The sequence below is a fragment of the Struthio camelus genome, chromosome Z (genome assembly GCF_040807025.1).
Source record: "Struthio camelus isolate bStrCam1 chromosome Z, bStrCam1.hap1, whole genome shotgun sequence".
Classification (NCBI taxonomy): domain Eukaryota; kingdom Metazoa; phylum Chordata; class Aves; order Struthioniformes; family Struthionidae; genus Struthio; species Struthio camelus.
In genome coordinates, this window is record NC_090982.1 from 16,400,824 (window position 1) to 16,422,432 (window position 21,609).

Here is a 21,609-nt window from a genome sequence, read left to right on the forward strand (position 1 = left end):
TAAGAAGCCAGAAACAAGGGAATTGTAAGGCTTCCTTGCCAGGTGTCAGATGACAAATAAAGCACATCCTTTTTAAACCAGGCTAGAAGAAAGGGATATTATTGGATATTTTACAGATTTTTACACAGGAAGAATATGCATTTTGTGTATATATGTACGTGTATGTGTGTACTCTAGCTGAACTTATTATTGTTTAGATGGTGTATGTACCATATTGCCACAAAGCAGATACTAGTCTATTTTGTTTTTCAGACTGAATTGGCGTAAGTGCACTGTATCTTGCTACTGAGAAAAGCAGGCAGTTCTTCCTATCACTTAGCAATTTTGGTGGTACGGAGTTCGCTAAAAAAAGATAAAATAATAACACAAACCAAAGATTGTTTTGCTGCCTTTAACATTGGCATCGCTGGTCCCCTAGGTAAAAAGGCAGTCGAAAGGAGACGGCGAAAACTCTAGGACCCTACTGCAGAACAGAAATTTACTAGTGAGGCCTGTGGCACCTTTTTGCTTTCCTAATGAATGTATACAACAGCACACACGGAAACCTATGCCCTTCAGCATTTCTGTTACCTCAGGTACTTCAGTAGCCTCATCCTGACCTTTCAGTAGAGAGTACAGATGAAAGTGGTATGACATCAAGTGAAAAGGAATAAAATGACCTCCTGTGGATATTAATACTTAGAAGTGATCCCTGTGCTCTATAACAGGTCAACTCTGGCTGAACGTTAGTGAATCATTAGTGCTTTTCCTGAAACAATTAGGAACAGAGGAATCAATAGTTCAGTACTTTAGCTAGCCGTATCAATTTCTCCAGGACTAGTCCCCTTCTACACGCAGACTGGGAGACTCTTAGTCTGTCTGCGCTGATTTCAATGGTGGAATGGTAATTTGCACTCATGACTTGAGTTACATGCATTCTTATTCAGTGTGGCATAGGAAATCTGTGATCGTACCAGTTTTACCCATTTCTCTAAAGCTTGGCAGCTTTATTTCCATTCCTTTCCTCTTTAGTAATTTGTTGTTATTCCTGCTTCTGAAAAGAACTAAAGAAGGGATTCAGAAAAAAGAACAAGATGTGTTGTCAAAGAGAGGGTGATCTAATGTTGCATCTTCCCGACCGCTTCTGATGGTGAAGGTAGTCCAGCATGAATGCAGCAGAGACAGAGAAAGTAAACCAGGAAAGGAGAGTAAGAGTTATATTATCAAGTAAAAACAAAAGAGCAAACAGCCGAAAAGCAAAAAATAAATAAATTCAAGCAATTGCTGTGTGTGGGTGTGCGAGTACATGTGCAAATGTGCATGTGCATGTATTTGAAACAAACTTTTTAGGGAGAATAAATAATTCATGAAAAACCTCTTTTAGTTCTGAGCCACTGCACAGAAAGTGATGCATTTATGATCACCCCAAATTACAAGAAGTCTAGATGCTGATAAGCTTACTCACATTGAATGAGCTGTCTTACACTGCGTACGCTCACAGTGAATTTATTGTCATAAATGATTAACTAATGTCCAGTTCATTTGAAAGAGAAAGGATTTCTTTCTTCCCCTATATTTTGTTGTTGCTGACTTTTACGCACTTCCATTTTCCAGTCTCTGCCTGGATCATGTAGCTAGTAAAATGTAGCAGGCTACAGAATGTATATTCTGAATGCTGCTGAGTGATTCACTTAGCAAGAAAAGAAGAATAGCACTAAAACCCCACTCACCCAACTCCACAAGGTAATGTCACCAGACCATATAGTAGAATAATTTAAATGCCTATAGCAGTAAGGTATAAATGTGCATGGATCTGCTAATCATTCCCAGAGACAGGGAAGAAAAAGAAGTCAACTTTCTGTTGACTCCTAAATTCATTATGTAGGAACATGGCAATAACTCACCTTAGTGACAAATGCATTTTTCACTTCACTAGCTGTTCAGGAAAAGATGGGAGGAAAAGTTGAGATGAAACAATATTTTCTGAAAATTTTCTCCTTGAATCATAAAAGAAAGGATGTATTCATCCTGTATCAAATTGTTCCATTTCAGTGGAACAAAAATATTTTGTTTCAGGACTATATTTCCACATTTTTAAATATTAATTCGAAGAAAACATTTAGTGGATTGGAACAGCAATATTCCAACAGTTCGTTTAAAGGATATTGAAATTAAGCCATTTCAACTTGGGAGGAGGGAGTTCTCTTTTAGAAAGAAAAACTACAGTTTTACAGTCCATCATGGGTCTGAAACTATTAAGCATTTACATATTTCCGGAGAGTACAATCTGCCTTTTTCACTCAAAACGATTTGTAGCTGCAATGCTTTTGCCTTTCGCTAAGGGGACGTACTCTCAGCAAATGCCATGTATCTTTCGTCCCTGCATGATCAGAAAGTGGGCCAAAACTTTCCCAGGTGAATGCTTAAAGTTAGACGTCTGCATTCATATTTAGGTGTGCGAACGAGGCCTTCGTTTCACCAGCACCTCAAGCCAGCCAGCCCCTGAGAGGCGCACTCGCTCCTCTCCTCCCTGGCTGCTCCTTGCTCCCTTGTCACCTTCTCCTTGCTCTCTGCCCTGTGTTCCAATAAGCATTTATGAAGTCATGCGTTGAGCAGGGCTGGGGAAGAACAAAAATAGCGTTGCTCTAACTTGGATCAGAGCCCTGATCCTTCACCTGAGAAATGGAGGCAGAAAGGTAGGAGCAAGCAGCCGTGGATACAGAAGAACCACTTGTTTTCCTGGACGTCCTGGGCTGTGCTGCTCCATCATGTTGACAGAACTATGGTGCAGCAAGCTCTGAACAGCTACCGTTCACTTGGAGATACGGGAAGTTCTTAACCATCCCTGACTGAAAATATTCACCTCAGCTCATATTACAGATGATTTCTGAGAAAGTGAGAAAATATAGTGGCATACATATGAATTTGGAGAGAGAAAGAGCGAGAAAGTCTTCCTGCACTGACATAAATCATGTAAATAAAAGGAGGTTTGAGTTAAAGTAACGGAGAATCTAACCCTGCACATTTTTGGTGAAAATGTAGTTAAAATCGGGATGAATCACCTCTTACGAAGTGAGTGAATGCCATTAGCTCTCAACGAGATCCGCAAGAGTGCTTCACGTTTGTTGCCTAAAAAAGAACAAAATTCTTTTCTACGTAGCTTATGTTTTTTTATAATCTGGCAGCTCATGGGCCCCCAGTATCACGGGGTAACTATAGGAAGCTTGGCTATAGCCTCTGCTCTTGGCTATCCTACACTAGGAATCCAGCCCGTACGTGTTATTGTGGGGAATGAGCAATGTACTGGTTCAAGAAATACTGCTAATGCGACTGGTCAACCGCCAGCTTCCAACAGCTGTTTCAGGTTTCATTGTCTGTAGTATGGAAGCATATTCCTCTGATCATTACGGCACATTTTTGGTCATATTCAGTGCTATGCTTCCTAAAATGAAAGTGCATGCATTAAAGATGGTACAGGAACTGGGGTGAAGGCACACTGAAGTTTATTTTTAACTAAACTGCACATTTTTGCAGAAAAGAAATAATAACTGAATTACTCTCTTCTGAAGTAGATCCTTCTGTTTTACAAATAACTCAGGTGACCTTCATGCGCCAGGAAAGCAGCTGTGAACAGAGATTATGAAAGGTGTTCCTGATGATATATGAAATGCTAATTAATATCTAGGCAAGTAGGGCTCACTGAAATAATTTTTATATGTTCTGTTTTTGTGTGTATGTGCATGTCTTTATGTCTTCCCTAGGTTGGAACAAGAAATAGAGAAATTAGAAAGTGAAGAATCCCAAATATCTGCCAAAGAACAAATCATTTTGGAGAAACTAAAGGAGACTGAGCAATCCTTCGACAGCTTGCAAAAGGTATTAAAAAAAAAAAAGAAGACACTCTTGGACACAGATCAAAACCCAGGCAGACCCTTACCACTGACTGAAAGTAGCAGTTTTTGCACTTATGAAAAGATTGAGGGTAGTTGCAGAGAATCTAACTCAAAGCAGGATGAACAAGACCAGAAAAGATATAGAGCTGTCACATCAATTTCAGTTAGGTTATTTGGATTTTCTCTTCCTACTCCAGCTTTCCGAAAAGGGATTTCTGTGTCTGTCTCCCTAGTTTACCTGCAGGGAAATCATGTGAGACTTTGGCCATACTGGAAAAGGTCAGCAGGATCCTGAAAGGCATCACAAACTTTACTCCTCTCAGTGGCATTCACCACCAACACCACTTCTGAATGTCGCTGGCTGCAATAAACAGCAAATATTCTCTTCTCAGTAACATCACATCTCCCTCTCCCTTGATCTCTAATCACACTTAAACCCGAGTAGCCATATCCCCAGGTACCCCCTTTAAAGTGATGAAGAACCATAAAAGCACAAAACTAGCTATAAACTTAGCATAAAAGTATCAAGACCATTCAAATTTTACCCCAAAACAAGAAAGTTTTAACCAATCTTCTTTTTTTTTCTTTTTGCAGAGGTTCTCACACCAGGATGGCGGTAAGTGCCTTTTTATTACTGCATAGCTTCAGGTTTTGCAAGAGTTGTTAATAAACTGTTGCAGAGTTTTAAACGATGAGGATGGCTCTATGTATGGCATTTCTGATTTCTTGCTGGAACCGTTACTCTTTTTTTGGTATTACTATGGTGCAAGCACAAATGTCGCTGTCATTGTGAAACAGTATTCCTTTGGCAAAGCTCCAGCTATTTCTATATGCGTATAAAGGGAAAGAAAACCGTGGGTGACTTAGAACCATCATCATACCAATTCTATGTTATTGACCCCTTTCAGCACATGACAGCCACACACTACAGACCTCCTTTTCACCTGATTAACAATCAATTTCCTCATGTACACATATTATAATCACAAAGAGTTAAATGCAATGAGGACTATTCTTAATTTACAAAAACAACTTGCTTTTGATTAACATTAGATCACTGCACTAATGAATTATATTATCTCTATGACGGTTCCTAGAGAAAGAAAATCTTGCATAGATGGATGACGATGTAGTAATTCCTGGTTTATGAACTAAGGGCCCTGAATGTGTTTGATCACATTAAATCATGATCTATAAATTTAGATGAATGAGTGAGCAAAAAATCTGAATTGTTCCCAGGTAGCTGGACAGACCTTTTTAGTGCTTCTCCAGGAAGGGTATCACACTGATCCGTCTGCAGATAAGTCCATGCACCAGAAGCTCATTCTCAATACACACCTCTGAACTGGCCCTATGCAAAAAAATTGAGGTCAGGGCTAGCACCTCTGGCTGCTGGCCAATTCACCCAATTGCCCATTCCTTGATCAGAGATGAGGAATATGTAGGATGATGCTAATACATTAAGTGTCGGGACAAAACAAAATTACAATGTAATATATGAACTGGCCGAAAGTTCACTGAAATCATTGAAGGATCAGATTAGAAAAAGTATCTCTTGGTCTTAAATATAGTATTCTATTAAATCGAGTTAAAGGATGTTTTTACAACAACATTACATACTGATCTCAAGATTAAACTCACAATTTACCACCAATACATTTATTCCTGATTCCTCACTCATTCCCCGTATTGTTTTAATGCATGTCACTCCTAAGTGGTCCTCAACAATAGTCTGTAATGAATATTGCTGTTTGTTTATGGATCTTTTCCCAAAAATATCAAAGTCATTTGATATCCCATCCCGTATTTGCAGCCTCTCACAATGTGGTACTACTAGCGAATTTTACATGTACTCAGGCAAATCCCATCATCCAAATCTGCAACAGATGTATTCTGTTAGATGTCTCTAACAGAAGAGAAGCAGAGTACTATTCAAGCTACTTCATTGTGGCAGTGGTTTCTCGAGCAATTTTACACACACTGTAGCTGCAGGAGGCAACACGCAGTCAAGACCGTCTACACCTTAAAAGTGCTTACCAGGGAGAACACAGAAGCAAACTTCAGACACGCTTTGGGAGTTCTCTATCAGTCTGCAAGGTTATGAAACTTAAACTCAGGAGTGAGTTTAGAGACAGTAGAGATCTCAAGGACCCTTTTTCTGGTGGCTGATTTAACGAGGTGCACAAAGTGGTCTTCGGAATTTTGGCTAGAGAAGAGCAATAATTGCTCCTGTGAAAATGTTGATCAACTCAGCTATTGTTACCCTTTTGTTACAGTATTATTAATTCATTGTCAAATGAATTAATAGTTGCCTCAAAAAAGATTCCAAGAGAAACAAATCACAGGTGGTAACCAACAGATGTCTCTTATTGTGGGGAGATTTCTTTTTCAGGAGTTAATCTCTATTCCTGTTAGAATTCTAAGCTTCAGGTTACCTGCAGTTGTCCAAAAAAAAAAAAAAAAAGGAAGTCTGAAGTATGATGCCCCACTGTAAGAATTTTTTTCCTCTGTTTTCTGAAGAATTTGGAGTCAGCTACCACTGAGTAAATAAAGATCCAGAAGGGCAAATATTGTGTGCTGGTGGTGAGTTTCACCACAGGTGTTGATAAGCTTACAGAAGAGGAATGGGTCCCTCCTGGATGAACGCCCCAAAGTGTGCAGAAGCCTTTGTGTCTCTTGCAAAACAACACCTCTTTAGGACCATAACGGTAAAATAGGAACCTAATGAAGCCCTAGTTAGAAATACAAAGCAATAGATGCCCTCAGGGTTTTTTTCTCATAACATACCTGTTTACAATACTCCACTGGGTTCAGAAAGAACCCCACTCTTCAGATTTTACCTCCTTTCAGCAGATTGTTCTCTCACAGAAAGAGCCAGAAGCAAGGACAGCTTCTGATTTCTGAAGGGCTGACAGCTGAAAAATAATGCAAGAGAAAACATAGTGCCTACAGAATAAATGCATTATCCCTGCAGAGGGAGCTGGGGACATAGCTAAGTTAACCAACGCCTATTCTCTTCCTGAACGTGTCCACATGTTATATCTCTTTTTCTCAGGAACTAATTCTTCTTGGCTGAGATTATACAATACTCAGAGATGAGCCGAGGTCATCCTCTAAGCAATTTTATGAAGCAGACTGCATTCTGCTGCTCTAGAGAAGATCTAGGCTGCAAACCATCATCCTGCCTCCTTCTGTGGGCATGATTTGACTCTACATCTCTACATAGCAAAAATTGAGCAAGTCTTCTATTTTCTGCTGTCTAACAACAGCCTGTGAGTGTAGCTGATCGCATGAGGTAGAGAGCATATACATAACTAGCTGAGAACGGTGTGATAACAGGTTTTTCCTCCTTTCAAAAAACATATAGGACTTGCTGTGTTGTAGCCATCAGCCATCAGTGTGGCACCCATCCATAACACCCTGTAGAGGAAAATGGCAGGAGCCATTACATGGGTCGTAGAGGAAGGCTTACGTAAAACAGAAACCCAAACCAACACCTAGCGTTTGTGGCCTTTTCTGCAATTCCTGCCATATGCATAAGTCTCACATGAAGTTGCTCTGTATCCATCCCTCCATTTACTCTAAATGTGGTGATGACATAGAAAGTGACTTATTTCACAGTTGTATCCCTGTGCATGTTTTAGTGTCATGTATAACAGTGACAGAGCCTCTGAGCGTGCAGAAAGCACATCTACATGGTGCTCAGACCCCAGAGGGGTTTAGGTGAAGGCTAAGAGGAAAGGGAAAGAAGCAACGGTGAGCACTGCTGGCCAATTAGGTGGCCTTCCTGGACCTTCCCACCCCAGTTACATGTATCTTCCCAGAAGTTGGCTGTATTTGGAAATGAGCATTTCTGAGCTAGAAGTCATCCAGGCGCAGTAAACACAAACCCCACATTGTGCAGAGTATGAGCGCACTTTACCTTCTACAAGTCACCAGAAGATAGAAAGCAGAATGGAAAAGCCAAAGCTGAGGACTGTGGGTCTCTCACTCACAGCCATGCTTCTGGCATCCTGTGGTGCCTCAGCAACTTACTGAGCTTAGGTCACTAACAAGCTCTTCACTTAAAACAAGCCATACACTCCAGACTACATTGTTTGTGACTTCTTGGGACAGCAGTGGAAAAGAAACATGCTGTAGTGCTGTGCTGCATGCACAGGGTGAGCCTTTCTCTCTCTTATAAATGGAAAGCAAACAGCTGTTTCTGTGTGCCTGTGTATTTGTGGCTCTATGTATTCATAAAATAAAAGCCACTTTAAGATCTGATGTGACTCCCTTGACTGCTGAACGTGCCTCCAGGGTACATGGTACCCTACAACCTTTGGCCATCTGTATGCAAACGACACATTGCTTCTTTAGCCAACATACAGAAGCCACAATCACAGTGACTCTACAGTTTGCAAGTGATTATTAATAAAAGCATGACTGAGAGGCTGGCATTACCCTTGACATGAAGTGGGAAGGGAAAAGTAATTGCAGCAGGCCAAATTAATTCACGGTATAATAATTCCACTGGCTTCAGCAGAGTTGTGTTAGGAATCCAGTGTTACATGAAGCCTGAACCAAGATGTAGGTACAAACCTCTGCCTGAAATTGATATGAATTAGCATACATTTAGCAAAGATAGGGGTGTGGAAACCTGACCTGGATTGTTTAGCTCACAGCACATTGCTTAGAGGCCGTTATGGTTTCCTCTGCTCTGGTTTTCATCAGCAGTCTAACCAAACAGCAAGACAGATGAGCACATCCTCAAAGCAGCAGAATACAATCTTTGTTGAGTGCTTTCCTTATGTCTTGTAAAAACTCAGCAGTGACTGCTTTTCACCTGTAAATTTTTAAATAGTCTTTTTATTGGCTCTGCATCTATTGAAATGTGTGACTGCCACAGTTAGAGTAATGCCAGTTGCTCAGCTGAAGTCAGATCCAAGCTATTCACCTCTTAGCAAAGCTTCCTGCTTAAAACCGTTTTCATAGTCTTATAGACATGGTGGGAAGGTTGTAATCTGTGTTCCCTGTGGTGTAACTCTGCAGAGCCCAAGAGGGCTTTGCAGGTTGAATAGGCTCTGCCCTTGAAGTCAGAATTTGCAGAAGGTCTTGGGTGCTAATTTTAGTGGTAGCTGGATTTTTTCAAGTTAATCAACCCATTGGATAATGAGGTCATCCGACATCTGGCCACAAGCCTCTGTGTGACAGCTGTTCTGAGCAGTTTTGAAGATTCAGTTTGTGTAGACACCCTTGAAGGCTCGTCTTGCCCTAAATGCTTTCCTAAGCACTTCTTAGTCTGATAATATGGAAAATGCTATAATTCTAAAATTCAGTTTGTTGTAATCAGTACAAAAAGCTACAGAACTTATTTTATGGCATTCTTAGATATTAATAACTCACCAAAAGTTGAAAAAAAATCTGAATGAAGTCATTTCAAATATATTTATGTTGTGTCTTACTTTCCATGTGAACAAATTGTGTCTCATCTACCCCTTGTAAAATTGCTCTCTTGTATCCTCTTAAAGGTGTTAAATGAAACAGACCTTGTTGCAAGTAGTATAATGGAAAATAACGATGTTCCCGCCGCTTCATTTTGCTTTGGAAATGCAGGAAGTGATAAAATGAACAAAGCCCCAGCTCTTTCTAGCCAAATATCATATTTCTGACAGGTGGCACCACCAGTGACTTCAGAAGAAAGTGCAAGAGAACCCACCCCCACACAGTTCTCTTCTCCGTCCAATAATTAGAGATTGTCAGGAACTAAGAGGCAACATTTTTAGTATTTGCTCTAAGTAACATCCAGAAAAGTTTCTAAACTAAGCCAATGTTAGCAACACCAAACACTAATATAAGCAGCGTCTCCTAAGGCAGGATGCAAAAAACTTTTTAAGGTCAATGGACACAACCGGTGTCAAAGTGAGAATTGTACTGTCAAGCTGCAGAATTAATCTCACGCTGCCAAGATGGTTGGCTCAGTTCGCTGTACGGGCACTGGAGAAAATAAACACTTTCAAAGGATTTTTCCTCGACTCTGGGAGGAGAATTGCACGCTTGCAGTGCCTGTTTCCCATGGACTGCAAAGGAAGTCTGACTGTTCAGTTAAGAAGTGCAAGTCTTTATTGATTGTTCCTATATGTGGCCAGATGAGTCTTTCACTCAAATCACTGCGTGGCCATGTACTGAAATTAGTGTTGCAGTTCTGCACTCTATGGGATGAATAATTCCTTACTAGATTCCTGCCACTTCTGGAATATATACTCTCTTCTTACTCTGGCCCCGAAAAATAGCCGCCCTGAAAAAATTACTTCAGTTTTCGATAATGGCCTGGTCACTTGCTGATGGTATTTCCCAGAATAACAACACAAAGCATTGTACCAATTTTTCATCAAAGGCAAGAAACCTTGTAAAAGAAAGCAGCTGTTACTGGCCATTGCTCAGTCAGCTGTGTCCTAAACAATTATTTCTCTTAGGGTGTATTGCTAAAAATGAATCATGAAAAACTTTTAGGAGACACTGTGCATTTAAAATACAAAAGCCCATTTGCCAAGACTCCCGTTTGTCCATTGAAGCATGAAATAAAATAATATTTCCCAGGCTGCATTCTTTCAAATTCATCTGTGACACACTGAACTTTTTTTATATAACTTTCTCACTTTCCCAAAATGAACTTGCACTCTGCCTCTGTGCCATGCTCCACTTACACAGAAAATAGATAGAGAGTAAGGAGCGGGAACCTCCTTATTAAAGCCACATACGTTGCTCCAGAGGTGAAGTGTCTTCTTCAGGATGGTGGCTATCATCTTGCTGCGCTGAGCAGCATTGCTGGTTTTAATGTGGCAAAGTAACTTTTCGAGGAAGAAGAATATTCTGTTTCAGACCAAATAGGACCTTACTTTTGAACAGAAATTTAAATGTTTCCATACAAAACTGAAAGGATTATGGGTTGATAGGAAACAACACAATTTTTATCTCTTTTTGTTTGTTTATTTGGCACACAAACTGAAAATCAGCTATTTGTACATCTCTCCTCTGAGCTCTCCTCTGAGCTCTGGTCTTAAATCTGTCACTGAATCTTAGCGGGACCATATATGCTTTCTAGTTACATTTAACTCAGCTGTAAAACATCTCCTAGCCTACTGAGAAGTTTAGTAAATTTTTGTAAATCTCCCTTAAATTCTTACTTCTAAAGAACATATATAGCTTAGGCTGCACAATCATAAGCTCAAATGTAGAACAAGTCAGTTCTTTAAGCTGGGTTTCTACTAATATGGGCCCTGCTAATGAAAGGCGGCACTGCAGAGAGCTCACAGGGACTTCACACGTACTGATCATCACAGTGGGCACCATATCAAACGATACCTAGAGAGGATTTCATTATTTGATAAATTTTAACTTTAAGAACAAAAGCCAAATGCCAGTTCAATAACATCAGAAACACCAAGTGCAAAAGAACAGGTCTTTCCTTCTGTACTGTTGACACTAACATTTTTGGACTTTTCTATTTCTATTTGAAATATTGTTTATTCTATGTATCACATTAAGCTTGTTCCTTCCCCCCTCACCCGCCGTTTTAAAGGTCACGGACTTGATAAATCCAGAACCTCCTAACAATTAATTTGGTGTGTTCAACTGACATAAGGTTTGAGTCATCTGGACCAATTCCCTCCTACCTCAGCTAGTCTATTGAACACCAATCACATGACAATGACTTTTCACTTTGTTTACTTTGATCCAATTATATAGTACAAAGCTCCAATGTCTATTGTTTGGGCTGACAACACTGCTGTCTAAGCAGTGAAGCCACCGAGGCTCGTAGCACAAACCTAACTGTTTCCTGTTCTCTGACACCAGATGCAGTAAATTACATTTACTCCCAGATCCCTGAACTCCCAACCCTCTATTCACGAACAGCAGAGCCAGTTCCTGGGCGGGACGGAGCAAGCAGAGTAGCTGGTAAGTCTCAAGGAGTTTAGTGTTATATACCAAACCGGTAGCCATGAACTCTGTTCTGTTATATTACCTTAATGGGACTGGTGTGTGATATCATTTAAATGCCAGGAAATTCCACTTGCTTTGTATTTTGTAAATAACTTGAGGGTTTTTGAGCAGCAATGAATATTCTCAAAACAATGTATTTGAACTACACACAACTAGCATAGGAAATGCATCCAGTTTTTATTAAATGGAAACATTATGTTCTTTCCATCTCTTCTGATACCAATGTATGACATCAAGGCCATGGTTTTTGCTCCTTCATTGTTCCCATGCAACCCCCATTAAGATAAATGAGACACACAGGCACTCACATGACCTCATAGGTGCTTTAGGCTTTTGTATCATTTTATACCCATTTGTATAGCGCTCTTTCTTGTTGGGGAGAAGAAGGGAGAATTATGGCATCTTTTGTGTTTGTAGTCATGCAGAGGATTTCCTAATCTATTTTTTTCAGATTAAATATGTAACCTAAATGTAACAATGCAATCATTAACTATATGTTTTTCTTATTTTCAAGATCCTTCTATTCTAAGTAATGTATTCCCTATCTCAATACCAAATTGCTCGTGGCTATGTAAGAAGTGTCACAAGGAGTGAGAATGAGGGATGGCTTTACTTGAAATGCAGGTTAATAATGATGGGAAAGCAGTAGCTGGAGCTAAGACACTCTACAAGTCCATGGGATGTGTTATTTTTTTCAGAGGTCCTGTTGCAAGCCATTCCAAAAGCTTCCCTTCCACCCGTGCTTACCATGATCTGCCACCCAGACATACTTTTTTCCCTGAATATTTCATGTCATTTAGTCAACACCAAGAAAATAACCATTTCTTCCATCCTCTGGATGGCCCAGAAGCCCTACTTACATATTTCTTGGTAACGCTGTTGTATGTATGCAGTCACTTAAAGAAAAGGCACCCAGTGTGTGTGCTCAAAAGCGGACTGTAAGCATCCATCTTATTACATGCTCTTTTAAAGAAAAAGCCTTTGAATACCACATGCGGGTAGAAGCAGGATCTTTTCATATGCACACTGGGATCTTGTCATGAAGCACTGCATCATATTACACTGTAATTAAAGCTTGTATGAAAACTGTACTCATGCGTACAGGCTGGCATCTTCAAGTACTGCTTTCAGTTTCAACTCTATTATCAGATAGCTTTGCATTGTATTAATAGAGCATATTTTGAAATCAATAAGCTCTGCTTAATAAAAGAAATTTTAGAAAACAGCTTTAGTTCAAATTTCAACTTCTTTGAGAAGCTGTGATGCTGGATTTTCCTGTAGAAAACAAACATTATGCATGCAAGCAGCTAGCAATGTTCTGTTGTTCATTTTTCTCATGATAGCATATTTCAATAGTGAACAGCTCTCTAAGATAGTTGCTTGTATTTGTGCATTTACTTTCACAGGTAGCTTTAATGTCATCCTTAGGGCAAGTCATAAAGCTCATGTTTGTCCCTATCCTAAAACTATTTCAGAAATCACTATAAAAAAAAACATAAACGTATGTAACAGTGGCAAACATCTAAGCAAATTAGGCAGACTTCATATGCCCATGGATATAACCACACATGTCAGTTTTCTAGATCAGATCATTAAGTAGTCATAGTCTTCTGTGTAGCATTGGGACTTGTTGTTGCTCAAAGCCTTCTTATTAGTTAGGATGTCATTGCTGACCAGTACTGGATATCGCAGACAGAGAGATTTATCTTCCAGCCCTTCCTAAGTATGGCCAAGTCTAAATGGTTTAAAAATCACATTTCTCCTATCTGCTTCAGGATTCAGGCCCCTCAGGTAAGCTTTATTCAAATGTACACCACAGCAAAATGAAATGTGTTCTTCGAAACAGGGAGAGCATGGCAGATTGCACTGAAAAAATGTACAATAACATGGCAGAAAACAATATGTCACAGGAAGAACAGCAGCCTTTACCAAAGAGGTTAGCAGTCTTCCAAAATCGTGTCTCAGATAACTTCCTTTGTTTTTCAAACAAGAGGAGAAGCACGTAAAGCCAGCCGGAGCTGGGGACGCAGCTTCTTGCTGAGAAGGTGGCGTGCTGCCAGTCAGCTGACTGGCGGTAACCTCTCTCTGCGGAGCTCTGGTGCACAGGACAAATCAGGAACTTCTGCCTGCCACACATGATTTTCTGGAGATGTTGGTGCTCCTAGCTCAACTTTGCTTCAGTTCAGCTGGCTGTCATTCAAAAACCTGCCAGTGCGTCAGTTTTAATGTCTGCACTGTAGGTTACTCACTCCTATTTTTACTTTTCTGATCTTTGAAGTTCTTGTACAACATCTGCCTGAGCAGCTCTGGAGTGATCAACTGAAATTCACAGGTCACTTACCAAGCTAGAGCTCTGAAAATGGGCCCCAGGGCCAAGCAAATAAACAAAACCCGGCTTTCCCTTTTCTCCCTCTTACCCTCCCACCCATGAAATTGCACCAGGAAAGGAGCAAATTCCAGTATATTAGTCATGGGACCTTTTTGTTTAATTACTCCTATAAGTTGAATTAAAGGGCTTCAAGGCAGATTTGCCTGCATGAGACCTGAGGAATACTTACCTGCCAGCTCCTAGGCCGGGGCAGTCATCAGTGAGGGACACATGCCTGCTGCTTTCTGGTCTGCACCATGATTCAGTCAAGCTGTGAATGCAGTACAGCCTTGTTCATGTCCCTCTTCCCAGGCTCACGGAAACCCTACCTTTCAGGCTGGAATGGGGGAGCTGACACAGCCCTATCGTCTCTCCTCAGCACTGGGAATCATCCAGGCAGCAAGCATGGTTTCTAGCTCTGCAGTGAGCCCTAGGAGAGGCTGCAGAGTCCCAGCATCACATTGGGGTGCAGGGCCCCGAGAGGTCTCTGTGCCTACCACCTGCACAGAGCTGGTGGGCCAGCACCAAGCTCACCGCAGGGCTTGAAACCTCCAAGGACAGAGGTCCCACAGCCCTCTGGGCTGAGCTGCTCCAGGGCCCTTTCACTCACGACACATAGGTAGCAAGACCCCAGTTTGGGTGGCCTGCCAAGCAGCTTGCACACTAAGGGGCCAGATGAGACCACCTCAAAGAAGTAATACAGGCCCACACAGCAATAGATGACTTCTATCATTATAGAGCTACAGAGGGGTTCATGATGCATAACACGGTAAGGTGCCTAATGCTGATGGCAGACTTTGCTTAGGAATACTGAAGAAAGTTCCACAGTCTATGAATAAGAAGAGTGAAGGAAGATATTAAAACTGAAGTGGTTTTTTATAGTAGCAATGTTTTAAATACATACATATAAGCTACATTTGTTCTTGGGGAAGGGATGTTCCCTATGCAATTAAAAAAAAAAAAAAAAGACAACAAAAAAACCGAACGCATCAGTTTGTGATGTTGCCAGGTAAGACAAATCATGGCTATAACTTTGGGGTTCATTGATGGAAATGGTCATGGTAAGTTTCACAGACATTTGTCACTGCCTGTAGTAAATTGTAATCAAGTGTCTGTGGATGTCTGTTAAAAAGCCAAAATGTTTTCTTCTCCATTAAGGAATACTTAAACAGGTGACCACTTCTGGAAGATCTGTGAAACCTTTGCACATTTTTCTTTGGAAAGCTGGCCAATGAGATCACATCGCCACTGTGGTTACAGACTGCCTGTCTGTTCCTACTGTGTGGTCGCTACAGTTTTCTTCTCATTATTGCGTCCTTCTTAATGGCCAGAAAAGTTTCACTGCTGTTCTGAAACATCTCTCACATATACGTGTTTATCCTCTGTTTCATGATGCTTTGAAAGGCAGTTCATTATTATTTTTTTCTTCAACTTCCTCCTTTGGAAATGATGTTTAGGGTCCCATTTGGAGACAGGAGGGAGCAGGTCATTTTTTACATACTCTTAATCTGCAAGCAGAGGTCACAGTGTCAATACCTCAGTATGAAAGCTAAGAAACCTACCCTGCCACAAGTCTGCTGGGAGAAATTACTCCAGTCCTGTGTGATTTTGTTGTCCCATCTGTAGAACAGGGGTAAACAAGTATTTCTTCACCTCTGTAAAATTTATGAACGCTTCGATGGAAGAGTTAAGCAAGAGCAAGTATTGATAATAAAACAATCTGTTTTACTTGCAGTAAACGAGACTTATTACCAGCTAACAGGCAGTTTGAGGACAGGAAAGAAAAAGAGAGTAGGGAGGTCCTGGACACTAATTTTTCTCTGAATTTGAGGCAAGTTCAGAAAGAAAAGATTGAGGGAAAAATGCATGCTGTCACCTCCCTTTGTCAAAAGTACACCTAACCCTAGATGCTCTTCACGCTTCTAATTGACCAGAAATGGTTCCACGCGATTGAGCTGGAAGACTCTCTCCAGTTTACAGCAGGTATGCCTAGCCTCCAGCTGCATACAGATCTGTGGTGCAATAACTGCCTCTGTTCACAGTGTGCGTCCCACCTCTAACGTAGAATGCTTGGCCTTTTAGAGACAGGAGGTAGGAAAAGGGGCACCGTAGTTTTCTTTGTCTGTTTGGCAATTAACCATTCACTGGCTTTTTCTGTTGTAACATGCACTTCCTCTCTTGTTTTCGTTCAAGCTTTGTACACCATGGAAATTAATGTGGAGAAAGACAAACAGACAGGAGAGACCAAGATTGTCTCTACTTCACCTATTGGCCCAGATGGGGCCCATCAAAGAGGATTCAAAGTCTATGATGATGGTACCAAGGTAGTCTATGAGGTTCACTCTGGTGGCACAGTGGTAGAAAATGGAGTACATAAATTAAGCTCAAAGGACGTAGATGAACTTATACAAAAAGCTGGACAATCAAGTGTAAAAGGAGGGTATGAAACAATGACCGTGTCAGACAGAAATGTGATAGCAGATGGAAACTTTAGCCATATGAAGGAGCAAATGCTCTTCAAGGAGGCAAAGCTGGAAATGGTACGCAAACCCAGCAAAGGGCATCCTGTGAACCCTCAGCCCCAAGATAAACCCTGTGGTGGTGGTGAAGCCCCGGAAGCCAGCACAGATCAGCCGGTGACAATGATATTTATGGGCTACCAGAACATCGATGATGAAGAGGAGACGAAGAAAGTGCTGGGTTATGACGAAACGATCAAGGCAGAACTGGTCCTGATCGATGAAGATGACGAGAAGTCGCTGCGGGAGAAGACAGTGACAGACATCTCTACCATGGATGGGAACGCCGCTGAGCTCGTCTCTGGTAGGCCTCTGTCAGACACGACAGAGCCCTCCTCTCCAGAGGGGAAAGAAGAGAGCCTGCCCTTGGAAGCCGCCCCAGGTACACAAAAGAAAAAGCGCTGTCAATGCTGTATTGTCATGTGAACACTTCCTCCTTCCCTCTTCCAGGCAACACCTGCTCCATCACTTACTTAGACCTCACTGTACTTCTAACTGCAATACTGTGAACTGGAAGTGAATGCCTCCATTGCCTTGCAGTTGGGTTGCTTTTACTTCTAGTTTTTCAGGAAGATGAACGCATGTTTATTTTTCCATCAAGCATACTACTGGAGGGGTTGTGAAGGGGGTGGGTTTTTTTTTCTTAATATTACAGAGTGAGAGGTAAATGGGAAAGTGAAAAAAGTTTTAATATTTATTTGATTTTATATATATATATATATAATATATATATATATAAAATATATATATATAATGAACACACTTTTTACATTTTTCTTTGGATATCTGGCAGGCTGGTTCAGATTCCTAGGATTCTGTGGGAGTCTGAATTTCACAGCAGCTGGATATGACAGCCTTAAAACAAATGTTTTTTTTTTTTTTAAATCACATTTAAATATTATTTTATAGATCCTATTTTTTTATTTTTCAAGGGAAGGCATAGCTTACTTTATTTTTTTAATTTGCTAAAGCTCAGATAAATCCTTCCCAAAAAGTTTGCAAAGTTTTGTTTTATAGTAACTTTTCAGTTTAGTTAGAGGTGTCAAAAAAAACCATCAGCCATTTCTGCTTATTGCTGAACCCAAAAGTGGACCTTAATTTTCCTTTTAAAAATTGTTTGAATGATGATTTTGCCTTACATAAATCTTCCAGATTACAGTATTGTATGTGTACTCCATCTCCCTAAATTACAGTTGAAATAACTTGACATGAAGGAGATGCAGCTGTCACACCAACTGAGATGGAGTCACTGATCTAATTACTTGCCTTTCAGTAACTCTACCATCGTTTATACGTGAAGTTTTCCTGCTGGACTCCAGTAAATGAGAGAGATTTTCTTCTATTTCCTTAGAATATAAAATGAACTTCTTTCACTGTCTGACCCTGTTCCCATTGAAATCGGTGATGAAATTCTTGGTGTCGGCAATAGGGGCAGGGGACGGACTTTTGTTTTGTAACTCTTAGGAAAGTATTACTTACTGAGTGTACTTCCAGTGCACCTACCTATTTACAGACAATAGGTCTGATCCTGTGATGCTTAGCCAGGTAAAACTCCTGCAGAGGCCTGCTGGAGTTTTGTTTGAGCTGCTGTTTCAGGAGAAAAGCCTAAAACCACAGGATTAACTTTTTCAAAAACTGCTAGTGGTTTTGGATGCTTCATTTTCCAGAGGGAGGCTCTCTAAAGAGACTTGATTATCAGCAAAATTTTCTTCATCTGCCCTCTGAAAATCGAGCCCCTTAAAAAATCTCAAATTGAAAATGTAAAAAGGTGAAAGCATCCAAAATCAGCAGATGTTTCTTTGTTTCTTGGTCCTTTGATTCTAACTACAACGGAAAAGCAATCAGCTTTTTCATGGCAAGATATTAGGAGCCTAACTCTTGCCTCACACTGGTTTTACTTAAGTGTAACTTCACTTACTTCAGTGGATTTCATCTGGTTTTACACCTGTAGAAGTGAGATTAAAAATCAGGATTTATATTTTCTGGTATTGTTAAAAAATACTGGAGATTACTTTGAAGTGTCTTTGAAACTATCAGACTTTTGAAAATAGCTAAGAGCAACTGAAAAACAAAATAAATGAAAAACTAAAAAAGAAAGAAAGAAAAAAAGGAAGGAAGGAAGGAAACAACAAAAAAAGCCTCTTTCCAATCTGAGGTGGTTCCTGTAATTTTTCTGTTCTTTCTTAGATGGTGCTTTTACCGCATTAATTGTTAGTTCAGAGCATCTGATTAAACAGAGTTCTTGCTCTGTACTCTTTTCTTTCTGTGCCAATGATAAAGACACTTGTTCATGACAGCGATAAGGCACACTACAAATACACAAAAAATGCAAAAAGTATTTCCTGTGTTAGGTCACTTAGCCATCAGTATGGAGCTTGTTAATATAACATTTCACAATTACCCAGGTGATTGTGAATAAAAAAGCAAATAGGGATTAGGAAAAGAAAGTCACTTCAATGTGACGCCCGCAAAAATTACACTGGCCTCTATATCCACTGCAGTAGCCTGATTTAATGTGTAATAGACTTCCATATGTTCCCTCAGCCTCCCCTGGGGGCTTTTTGGATAAGAGAAGGACCAAATTTGCCAACAGAAACTCTGCAAATCATCACTTCACTCAGGCTTCTGTGGTTAACAATTTTATCAAAGAAAGGAGAACGGCTGCAGCAATCCCGCATTTTAATAGTATGTCTGGCGGCTGCTTGTGGAAAACAAGGCTGGAAATCAGCTGCCTGCTTTTTTCCCAGAAATGCTAAATGGTAAAAAATCTCAATATTTCTTAAAATAAGGCCATGAGTTTTCAGCTCCACTGTGCTCTCAATGACCTCCACAGCCTCATGCTCAACGAGCTAAGGTGTGGATGAGCAACCTCAAGAGACTGAGTTACCCTGGCTTCCTAAATCACCACTTGTCAGCTTGGCTGTGGTACACAAACCCATCGCAGATGCTGGTTAAAAACATTTCATGGTCTACTCTGCCTTTTCAAGGTGCTCAGTGAGGTCAGCACAGCTCAGCTGACAAGTAGCAACCCACACAGCTGTAATCACCTCTCCATAACCTGGCCCAGCTCATATTGTTAGGAGACAACGGCATGCAACGGGTGAAGCTAGCCATGGAGCTAATTAGGGCCTTGAAAAGGCAAGTTTAGGACTCCAAAGCACTAAAGAATTTTGTAACGTAAATTTATGGGGATAGTAAAACCATTTCTGGCTCCTTCTTACGTTATGAACGCCACTCAGGCACAGACTCGCCCAGCTCTAACGGCAACGCCTGCTGCCTCCACACATCCACTCCAGCAAGATATCACGTGCTCAGTGCTCTTCACAGTAGTTCTCTCACTTGGGGGTCTGTTGACTTTACTAGTAACACCTACAGACAAATCTTCCGGTCCTTTCCTCCTGGCTTAACCAGTCCTTTCATATCATACTGTCCTTTCTGCTCCAGGTGCAATCCTGCCTTCATGGCCACCCTGACCTCCCCGTGTGTTCCCAGCCACATCTTTTTCCTCCTGACCACCTCTGTTCTCTAAAGAGGGGTCTTTCCAAAACCCTGTACATGGGGAATTTGGAGTGTCATCTGTACTCTGAAAGCTCCTGGGTATCATTCGTAATCCGGTCTGTCCACGCAACTCTTTAGCTACATGCTCCCCTAACAGATGATCTTCTCATTAACCACGTAGTCATCATTTTAGAGATGACTCCCTTAAAAAACAGCCTTGGGAGATGTTTACTGGGACTGAGACTAGAGCGTGTCTGAAACCACTGGAACCATTTTAGTCGCAAAGTCACTGGGAGATGGTGGCACATCAAAGCGTTCAGAAGTGGCCCTTTAGTGGTTAGAAGTAGAGCACAAGCCTTAAACCTTAAACCTGCCAAATACTTACTGCTCGGTAGTTATAGCTAACACTGAGTGCCTAGGAAGGCCAGTGTTTTTTATGTGTTCATATGAACTCCATGGTTAATGGGCCCATGACAGAACCAAAAAAAAGCTGACGTTTTTAGAAGATTATCTGAAAAGGGTTTGTCTTTATTGATCAAAGGCTGTTCAATGTCTTAGGTCAGCAAAAACGAAAACAAATCAGTCTGAACTCTGAGGGCCTTAGCTATGTCAGCTTAAACATGCTCACTCCAATCATTTTCCTCTGCAAGCCCAAGAGCCTTGCCCGAACGTTAGCTTTTCCATGCTAGCCATTAGACTGCAGCCACACTATATGGGGATTTAAATGCATTAGCATAGGCTGATGAATGTAAATTCTTTTCCAGGGCTTCTTTGAGCTTCAGAAAGGGTCAGTTTTCCCCTTCCCCTCAGAGAGAAAGTAGCCTATGGGAATATATGCACAATCAGACACAAAGGAAAGGGTCCATTCTACAGTCAAGCAGAGAGAGATTTCATAAGGATCATTATGGGAGTTTTTCTGTATTGTTTTAAGCCAATTCCCTGTCTGTTTAACTTTTGCTGTCACATGTATATTCTCAATTTCAGTATGGAAGAATACAGAAAAGAAGTAAAGTCAGAAACTGGTTCTGTGATAGCATTTTGCCACAACAAGCTGTTCGCCTTAACTTTTGTAAGACAAACAAAAAATTCTTTTCAGTGTATCTTTTCCCAGACTGGGAGACAGTAACCTACAAAACTTTTTTATATTTTGTATTTTCTAAGTTTCTATGAATCCACTTCCATGTTGTCCCTGATTTGCATTCAGAGACTGTTTCTTTTGCAAATCACTACATTTTACTTTCTTTTTTTTTAACAGAAGAAAAATATAAATCAAAAAACACAGCATTATGATTAGTGGCTAGGCAATCTCTTTCAATTAAAAGAATATCAATACAGAAAGAAAAGAATTACAGGGTTGTTTTCTTTTTTT

The 21,609-nt window shown here is 40.6% G+C and overlaps 1 protein-coding gene across 4 annotated transcripts in view; it reads left to right on the forward strand.

Annotated features, from left to right (window-relative positions):
- PALM2AKAP2 (PALM2 and AKAP2 fusion) overlaps nt 1-21,609 on the forward strand; it is a 275,215-nt gene that overhangs the window by 112,976 nt on the left and 140,630 nt on the right. For 2 of the 4 annotated variants that reach the window (XM_068927117.1, XM_068927118.1), the window contains exons 4-7: nt 3,741-3,855; nt 4,467-4,488; nt 11,709-11,810; nt 16,417-17,124. In XM_068927117.1, the coding sequence (XP_068783218.1) occupies nt 3,741-3,855; nt 4,467-4,488; nt 11,709-11,810; nt 16,417-17,124 (947 nt within the window). The remainder of the gene's footprint in view (nt 1-3,740; nt 3,856-4,466; nt 4,489-11,708; nt 11,811-16,416; nt 17,125-21,609) is intronic. The other 2 variants (XM_068927120.1, XM_068927119.1) reach the window with 1 other exon arrangement.